The 10000-nt window shown below is 47.1% G+C and overlaps 2 protein-coding genes across 4 annotated transcripts in view; one reads left to right on the top strand and one right to left on the bottom strand.

Annotated features, from left to right (window-relative positions):
* The window catches only part of LOC125952557 (protein PALS2), a 26898-nt gene extending 19422 nt beyond the window's left edge, over positions 1-7476 (bottom strand). Inside the window, exons 1-2 of one of the 2 annotated variants that reach the window (XM_049682093.1) lie at positions 1785-2032; positions 363-438 (exon numbers count right to left, since the gene is read on the bottom strand). In XM_049682093.1, coding sequence (XP_049538050.1) covers positions 363-438; positions 1785-1814 — 106 coding nt within the window. In that variant the 5' untranslated portion in view covers positions 1815-2032. Of the gene's footprint in view, positions 1-362; positions 439-1784; positions 2033-6950 lie in introns of those variants that run through there. The other variant, XM_049682092.1, reaches the window with a different exon arrangement.
* Positions 7477-9947: 2471 nt separating this feature from the next.
* The window catches only part of LOC125952548 (enhancer of mRNA-decapping protein 4 homolog), a 7022-nt gene continuing 6969 nt past the window's right edge, over positions 9948-10000 (top strand). For both annotated transcript variants that reach the window (XM_049682071.1, XM_049682070.1), the window contains exon 1: positions 9948-10000. This exon is cut by the window's right edge and continues 330 nt beyond it. The gene's annotated coding sequence lies outside the window, so the exon portion shown is untranslated.

Genomic DNA, 10000 nt, shown 5'->3' with positions numbered 1-10000 from the left:
TTTCTCCGTCATCACTGCAGGCGATCTGCAGGGCGACCGTCTCCCATGACCGAAAACGCAACCCGAAATATCTCTTCATATTGCAAATGAACTGCTGACGGGTCGGAGACATACTTAGCATAGCGCAGCCTGCCCCGCGACGACATAAACCTTACTTTCTATTTTCATTTCCACTTTCCGCGCACAAAGCGCACCAAGACGGAGGGACAAGAAGAGCTGGGTCGGACATATGAGGACGGGGTTCGGCTTAGCCGGAAGAAAAGGGAAATTAGGGCGAACCTGCCAAAAACGATGGTGCAGCGTGCGGGGTGGAATGGTATGTAGTAGTAGTAGCACCACTCCCACCGCCAAGGATCACTTACCGTTGTCGATCTGCTTGGAGCTGTCGTAGTGCATCGAGTTCATACTGGCCAGCAGCTGGCGTTTGTCGGTGGTTTCCTTTTTGCCAAACCGAACCATTTCGTCAAGTATGGCATTCGAGATGAGTTTCGGTAGCAACAGTAGCAGCAGCAGCAACAGCAGCAGAGCCAATGATGGCAGTGCGTGGGGCCGAGGGACACAGGAATTTTCGTGAAGAATTTGCGGACAAAAGTGAAATCAGATCACCGGCGCCGCAGAAGGACACAGAACGACGAAATATTTATACATTTTTCTACAAAAATCACGCTAAAAACAACGGCAACAACAACAAATCGGGATTGCAACATGCACTTTTTTAAGAAAGCCAAACACTATACAACACACAAATGAACTAAAAGAGAAACGGGGAAAATTACATTCACATCTAAGTGCATTGCAAGCGTGTTACTACTACTTAAAGCGAAGAAAGGAGTTTTAATTTGAAACACAAAACCACCAAACCGCAACACAAAACACACTTCATCCATCTGGAAACGGTTGCACGTGGCCGCTGTACTAGGGACCAGGCATACACACACTCTCTTTCTCTCTATCGTTCTCTGCCCGTGGCCAAACTCATCGTCCATCTCGAACGCTAATCCATGTCCGTGTAGTACAGCTTGTAAAGCATCTCGAACTTTGCTTCACTCCGCCGGTTCTGCGCCCCACTGGTCACGATCAATGGGATCAACAAACATATGCAGTACATCACCAAAACACTAAAACAACCGTACGCTACATCACAGCAAACGTTGTGACAACAGCAAACAGCAGCAAAACAGTTGCTGATCATTAAAGGGAGTATCCTTTCACACTCACGAAGAATCCGGGGACGGGGACTGTTCTCGTTGATGGGCGTTCTTCGAAATTGAAATTTTCAACAACAAAACTACGACTACAACAGCGGACAACAAAAGCCGATAGCTGGCAGCCGGCAGTTAGATACATTCGGACCCCACAGTGAGCCCACACACACTCGGTCGTCGGTTAGTGAAGGGTCTAGAGTGTTCAGTGAGTGAGAGGACTAAAAATAAAGAAAGAAAGCCCCAGCACACCACACATTGGTCGGTGGCGGTACCGCCACACCACTCTCCACTGGCAGCCACGGATAATCCCGGTGACAATCTGAATCTCACCCGTCCACCGATATGCCTCCCTTCCCCACCGCCCGTAGGCATTGGTTTGTAATTTGAAAAATGGTTCTAGGTGGTCGAAGCGAAACAAAAGCAAAAACCCTTCTCATCTAAACTGTCGTGCAAATATATAACGTGTAACGAATGTGCTATTCCAAGCATGCTCAAAACAACATTCACCAAACAACCAACACACACACGGACACGCACGCAGCAAACGAATTTCGGACGGGAAAACCCCCGGGTACGCACAGTGTAATGACCCGGAGTGGTCGTGGACATCTGCACGCACGCACGCACGCACGCACCGTACCGTACCGCACGAGACAACCACTCCCCGGAAGAAGCAGGAATTTAGTGGCGACTACTAACGAGACGACCACGACGACACTAAGATGATGATGATGATCACTTTCCACTGATTAAGAACTCGTGCCAGTCGCGACGTCGTCTGTGTGCCTGGGGACACCGAGGACGATAGATGATGGGTTGGGAATGTGCTTTCTCGACCGCGCGCAACCGTCAACTGATCATCGGTCGCCAGCCAGCGGCCAGAGCGGATTGCAACGGCCAAGAATGCCGGCTCCCCCCCAAAAAGTGCCAAACGGTTGCTAGCGCGCGCACTCTCCGTGACGTCACGATGCGTCGTAGTAAGTGGGAGAGAGAGTGCGAAAGAGAGAAACAATACGAGAGACACGACCGGGAAAATCCTACATCCTTGCTGCTTGCCGCCTCGGGAGCAGAGTTCTTCTCGTTGGGAAATTTCGAATCTCAACGGCCACCGTGACGATCGGTGACGCAATTGTAACGTGGCACCACCTACGCGATATGCCGGTGCCGGTGTGACAATCGGTGTGTGTGCGTGGAGAAGGGACAGGCCGCCAAAACATCAGCAAACAGAAGACGGGAAATTATCGATGACGACAAGGATGCGGGTTGGCCGGCCGGAAAGCGAGGTGCGGGGGGGCAGTGCAAAATGTGTGCTGTGTGACGGTCAAATGGCAACACAAACATTTTGCGCTCTGTTTGCGATTCGCTTTTTGAGGTAAACAGTCGTCCGCGTCGCCACGAAGCGTCCATGGCCACGGACATCCGAGCCCTTGCCCCCGAATGGGCCCAAGAATCGGTTCAATCGCTCTGTGTCTCTTCCGGCACCAACGTTCCGGTCGTTGTCGACGTCGTCGATTTGTATTTTTCGCTAATCATTTAGCAAGAAAGCCCCGTTTGATAAACACGCCAACAGTTTTTGCGCGCGGAATTGTTTACCCGGTATGTCATCTTATCCAATCCAAAATCACCGTTCCATGGATGATGGGCGACGTGAAATGGGAGAGCAGCCAGTTTGCTTCTAATTTGTTCCTCATTAACTATTCGAAAAACGCTGGCCCGGTGTAGACAAGAGAAATTAGTTGGCTTTCGATGGTGCTGCTTGTAAACAAGATGGTGGTGATGGTAGGATAGACCGGGACCGAGCGGGGGGGACTAGCATCTTGGCCGCACGCGATCAGAAGTAGGAGCATTAAATTAAATAACTGCTGCTCGACCTTCACCGTTTCTGGGTCACACAAGACCGGCTGCGGGCCCATCACTGACTACACACTGTCCGCATAGTGCATCTATGTTTCATGTTGAATATGCTAATCCTTCCGGTTGATAATTTGATAAAACGTTGCGCGGGCAAGGGACTTTCATTGGAGTCTCTCCAGTGTGCAGACACACTGGGTGTAATCCATTTAAGCTACGTTGAGATGAGATTCTGAGACAACGTTTCCAACTCCACTTTCTTCGAGGGACCGCTCGGAGCAGGAAGGTTTCTCCGTTCCTATTATTATTAATCGGACAAACTTCGGTCGGTCGGTCGGTCGGTCCGTCGGTGCAACCATCTCCGATTTCATTCCAACCAGTTGCGAGCCTGGAAAATGTAAACATGCCACACCAGCGGACATCGTTTGCATCCTACGCCCATCGTCCCGTCCACCGCTCTCCGCCGTTGCCAACTCGTGAATTAAATATGACAGCGTGAATTACCATTTCTCGTCCACTCGGCCGTTCTCGGGCCGGCCGGCAGGCAGGCCAAGTCAAATGCAAAAAACACAATCCAAAATAAACGAAGCATAGAACCGGGACCGCATCGTATCCACTATATCGGCGGTCGAAAGTGGGTAACAGCTCCCGCGGTCCCGCCCTTACACTTTGCTTTGGATTCCTCCGGCCCGTCTGTCTGGATGCTGTCCCCTCCCTCGGACCGTCTCACTCTCTGGCAGTGGCCAGCGGAACATAAATCACGCGAGGAGCGTGATCGCGTGTGTTTTGAAAAGCAGCGTGAGCGAAGTGGACACGGCAACGGGCACGGTTGATGAGGCACCGGGGAAGGGCCCCAGACCACGGTCTGGCATGCTAAACGGTCGTAGCAAAGCGATCGTAATCTTAAATTATCCGGAAATCGTAGATGGATGGATGCGAAATTAATTTTCTTAATCGATTGCTCCTCCGTCCCTCCTCAAGAACACCATCTGGACTTGCCGTTGGACACCGTTCGATCCTCGCGATCTGAAGCACTTTCAGACGACTGATTGACGTCTAGCGGGCTGAGCGCAGTGCTGCTCTCTCCTATTAGGCATATGATCACTTAGGCGATCGTAGATCGTTTTTTAGAACGATTGAAATTGATGCAGTTTTGTGTTTTTGGTGATGTGCGGCACGTGTAGCACTTAAACACTCGTGTCAATTGATACCAGATGTGATCCACGTGCTTCTACTGCGACCGGTTATTATTGCTCAACGACTCGCTTCACCCAAAAGACACACCCTGGTGACACTAATTCGGTTTGTATGTTTTCGTTATTCCACAACACACCCTCACGATCGAGGCGATGACATGGGAAGTCACTCGTCGATCAGTCTTGTGACAACGACACAAAAAACCGGCAGCGGACTGCTGCTGACGGAAAAGTCATTAATGTTCCTATGGCACTGGAAACTCTCGAGACGGCAGTGGAACGTGGGAGACTTTAAGCGGGAAGCTAAGTTCTATTTTACGCACTGCACTATTGCCGCACCAACGTTACGCCACCATCACTTGCGCTGAAGACACAATGTTGTGCTCGATCATTGCTAATGAAACGTGACCACTGAGAGAATGATGCAAAAAATGCAAGCCGATCGGCGTGGATGTCGGCATGGCTGCAACCAAAGCATCGCCTGAACTCCCAACGACGAAGATCACCAGTAAGCACAGCGGCTACCACACGAATGCTCGAAGAACAGGTTTGTTTCTTTCTTACGGCTTATAGCGGTGGCGTTACCAGCCCCCCAGACCAGCACTGCACAAAACCATGTTTTCTTGATCTCGCGCGCGCTCCAACCTCCAACACCGCACCACAGTAGTGGGCACAACCGCGCGAGTTCAACAACCACCGAGAACGAAGGCGAAGGCGTACTTCTATCGAGATATGCTGATGTGTTCTCGCTTGTATACAAACCGCGGTGTAAATTTTGGTATAAAAGTTGTGACCGATACAACTGACGACAGCCATGCGCTTGACGGCCGCACAACGCAAGCCCTCAATGGACCCTGCCGGTGGCTCGCTCGTCCACTGGATGGTGGAGCAGCGGACGGATCGCGCGGTTCGTTATGTTGGGTGTAAAGTGAGCAGTCGATCGGTCTCGGGAGGAAACGTGGTAACCGAACCGTGCGCCGGACGGTCGGCTGAACAGCTCCCTTACTAGGGGTCCGACTTTGGCTTCGGCCTGGCTCCTGCCGTCGTTGCCACAACCGGTTTGAGAGCGGTTTGTCGTTGTGAGAGCAAAGCATTCAAGCCAACAGTCACAAATAAAATAAAGTGCAGACAAAACTTGATCGTCTTACTTTTTTCTCAAACGTTACCTAGCGAGATCTTTTATATAATTTTTGCCCTTGCGTTGTTCAAACAAAACAGCATGGTAAAAATGCTTTTCGATTTAATAGTTTAGCTAAACCCCTGTCGTTTATTTTCCAATGGTGATACACTCAAAATCTAATGATAAACTATTACGAAAAATAACCGGCCATCGTCTTTGTCGTGCCACAAACTGTTCGTACCAGCACCAAGTATTTTGTTTGATGGAAATACGATATTGAATTTTATTTTAATTGTTTAGCAACTTGTGTGTGCTTTAAAGGAATAGTTTAGTTCTGAATAGCAACATAGGAAAGATATGTCGGTTTTATTCTTTTTTTTAAAGAATAAAAAATAAAAATGAGACCTGCACATTATTGTGCCGGTAACTGTAGCTCAGCACCGAACTCACGGCTCAGGTGAGCGTGCCGTCAATCAAAAAACCCTTCCACGTAGAAGGTCCATCTTGGTTTCCTTCTTCTAGGTATGTGCTACTAACGCTTGGTCAGGGTTCGCTCCCTCAGGACCTACCAGCAGCCATAGTGCACAACGCATTAAGGATAATTGAGTTGAAAATCAATCCTCATCCCTCCTCTTTATGTTTGCCAAGAATCACCAACACACAAACACAAGGGAACGAAGAATTTGTTCGTTCACCTGTTTTCCAGGTCAACCACGTGCTGGTCATCGTGGGTTTATGTTTGGGTCAGGCACGGTAAACAGTGCAACGTTGGAAACGCGCCGAGGGCCTTTGGTTCGGTTATGGAGCGTTGGTAGAAGGGGAGCTACAGGAAGGTGTGAGGGATGTCATAAGGCATTATATCTGTTACGTGAATAAGCAGTTAATTAACAATTTTTGCATTCATACAAGAGCACTCAGATAATATTACTATAAAGTTGTCGGGTTTTACAATTTTAATTGACAAATAAATTGCTTAATGACATTTATTGTAACAGCATTTAATTCATAGCACTATAACATACAACTTATCCGCTCACACTTGAGCATGATTCATTAAATTAGTCAAAAGATGTTTATCCTCGGTTTACCATCGGTTGCAGCGAAAGTTTATCCCTTCTGCACGTGGTGCGAACCAAAGCAAGTGAAAAATAATCCTTATCCGCTCCCTCACGACTCCCACAAACTGAGCGGTGATGTGTATAAATTTTTCTTCAACAACAAACCAACAACAACTCTGCGCCTTTCTGTGTAGCTGCAGCCAGATGTTCTAATAATAATCACCTCCGTTCGCCAATCAATGAATCGCTCCAATCAATCAGCTTGCAAACGATCGAAGACGACCACCACGGTTGTGTCAATATTTTCCCAGGAAAAAAAAGACCTGATGGACAAAACTGTGATGCGCCAGCAAAAACCAACTGGCGCACCAGCAGCATGCTAACACGCGATGGAGACGCCCAGCAGATGGCTGAACACCACAACGAATCCCATAGAAAGAAGCAGACGTAAAACGGATGGCAATGTTGATAATGAAATCATTGTCTCAAAGGAGTTGGGTTCAAACAACGCGTAACTTACCATGACCATTGGCGAACTCCACGATCTTCTCCGAGCTCCTCAGCAGTCCAAAGTTACTCCACAGGTTGTTGATGCGCTTGCCAAAGGACCGTCGTTTGACGGATTTGATGGTCACCTTTCTGTGAGGCTCTCGAGTGTCCTTCGGCTGTGGTAGCAGCTTTGTCGACGACGAACCACGTATATCGTAACGATTGTTGCCGTGGTGAGGCAGATGTATGGTAACCGTACGACAACCGATCGATGGTGGTACTGCGTTGTTTGTGGTAGTATCCGTTATCACTAACGAAGACGGCTCACTCAACGGTTCCGGGTCTGCGATTGGTGCTCTTGGCGAAAGGCGCACTTCGACACTGTCGCTAGGCGCGATTGGCAACGGGTTCTGAGGTCCAGTTTCCGAGGGCTTCGAGTTCCGGCGCAAAAACAGTGACCGGAAGCCGTCGAAAAATTTCGTACTCTTTCTTGGACCACCCCCAGTCTCACCGCCCGGAGTCGACTGATAAAGGTGTACCATGGTTTCAAGACCGTACTGAAAGCGTGTTCTAGAATGCACTCAACACATGCCACCTCAACATGCGACCACCAGACGGTCGCGGGAGTTCATCGAACTGGGAAATGCAAATTTTACACTGCCACTAACACTGCACGATACGCTGGCACGACATAACACGAAAGAAATACAACTTTGCAGCCGCGGTGGCTTTGTCAACCATCCAACGTGTATGACGTCCATGCCATGCCTTTTTAAATCGTTTGACGACTTTATTTAATGCAATCTAGCACAACCAAAATCGACCATTTGTCGCCCTACGTACTGCCATCAATAACAGTTACACATGTTTCACGCACCAAGCTGCACAAACAATAGTTCCGTATGGCGTCTTCAACAGAACCGATATTCTTCACGTTCTAGCGTCAATTAGAAGCACTCGCTGAAAATTGCCAGACACTTGCCATCACGTCATGCGTGAGGAGCTAGTGGTTGGGTAACGGGCGAGAGTGAAGAAGCCGAAACGCACTACAGGAGGAATCGACGCCAGAGCTGTGTTAGTAGGTTACACCCTACACGTCCAAGGTCTACTAACAACGAGCGGCACCATTATTCTTGTTCCTCGTTGGCTCAGTTCCTTCTTCTTGTTTGCTTCAGTTAACATTGTCCCCGCGAGACATGCTAATTACATTTACTACTTTACACGCTGCCTGCTGGAGTGCCTCCAACAGAGCGCTTAATATGTTTTGCACTTCCAAACGATTCCCAAACAACTACCGGCACCGGTCTCCATCGATACGCGTTCGCGAGCGAATCGCGCTCTCGTGTAATGGTATCCCTGAAAGTCCTCCTGGCTACACGCGGCAACCGACTGATACGCGGCGTTGTTGTTTACCGTGGCGTGGACGTGGTTGCTTCATTATCCTTGCACGCGGCCCCCTGGGGCGGGCGTTTGAATAATACAGGGGCGATGTGAACCGTTCAATACTATTCGATCGATGATTGTGATACAATCTTGTACAGCACAAATCTTTCGTAGTGGAAAATGGTTATGCGATGAAACCTGCATAACGATCAATAAGTAAAATATGTTTTAAACTGCTCAAGTTATCGAAAATACTAAACTCGTTTTGTAAAACGAATCATGGTTTTTTTCAAAAGAGAAAAAGAAAATAAAAATACCGATTTGCATAATTTTAGGGGTTGAATTTAAATTTTAGCGGTTAAATAACCGATTTCTACGCGTTTACAATCTCGGGTAAAAAACCAATATATACACCTCAACCGATTCGGTAGGCTAACCGATTCTAATAGCATACATTTAGGGGCCGAACATTTCAAAATTTGACCGTTAAATAACCAGTGGAATGAACAAGAACCTTAAACATGAGATTAAATCAATTTATGGTAAAAAACCAATATGTACACCTCAACCGATTCGGTAGGCTTTCCGGTTCAAATTGCATACATTTAGGGGCCACACATTTCAAAATTTGACCGTTAAATAACCAGTGGAATGATCAAGAACCTTAAACATGAGATTAAATCAATTTATGGTGCAAAAAACTACCCAAATATTATCTTTTGACATTGAAAATGTAATGGCATCTCCCTCTCCTCTTCTGTAATAGCACTATTTAACGTTTATAATGTATTTTTAAAGATATTTAACTGAAAAGGTGTGTATGTTTTTGGGACAATTATTATGTCTAAATCATCTTTTTATCTATCTGGAAGGGACGGGGGAAGGTACAAGCGATGTACTAGGTATATACTCGCTCCCTCCCCACCCCTCCTCCACTTTCCACATGTATTTCTGTGTCCGGCTCATTCTATCGGTTATCCAACGGCAAAATTTTGAAATGGATAACCGCTAAAATTATTTGAATCGGTTGAGGTGTATATCTTGGTTTTTTACCCAATTTATGGTGCGAAAAACTACCCAAATACTATCTTTCGACAGTGAAAATGTAATGGCTTCTCCCTACCCCCTTCTCTAATAGCACTATTTAACGTTTATAACGTATTTTTTAAAGATATTTAACTGAAAAGGTGTGCATGTTTTTGGGATAATTATTATGTCTAAATCATTTTTTTATCTATCTGGAAGGGACGGGGGAAGGTATAAGCGATGTACTTGGTATGTACTCGCTCCCTCCCCACCCCTCCTCCACTTTCCACATGTATTTCTGTGTCCGGCTCATTCTATGGTTATCTAACGGCAAAATTTTGAAATGTATAACCGCTAAAATTATTTGAATCGGTTGAGGTGTATGTTTTGGTTTTTTACCCAATCTCGCGTTCCACTCAGGCTTTTTTCCCTCGACTCGACCCGTACAGTATAAACTGTTTGAAGTCACCATCGACTGCAACCCTGTGTCTACAGTGATGCTCGATAAAATATGAGCGATTAGCGAAAAATAAGGTAAACTTTTTATTAGAACTGAAAATTCCAAGCGGAAAAGGACTGCATAGCACTGTACCGTTGTTGTTTTGGCTTTGAGGTTAGAGTTTGAAAATCGCTGTAAAAAGTGGGAAATTTTTAACTTTACTCAACAATTTC

The sequence above is a fragment of the Anopheles darlingi genome, chromosome 2 (assembly GCF_943734745.1).
Source record: "Anopheles darlingi chromosome 2, idAnoDarlMG_H_01, whole genome shotgun sequence".
In the NCBI taxonomy this organism is placed as follows: Eukaryota; Metazoa; Arthropoda; class Insecta; order Diptera; family Culicidae; genus Anopheles; species Anopheles darlingi.
The sequence above is the reverse complement of the archived record's forward strand: the minus strand, read 5'-3'. Positions and strand labels throughout refer to the sequence as shown.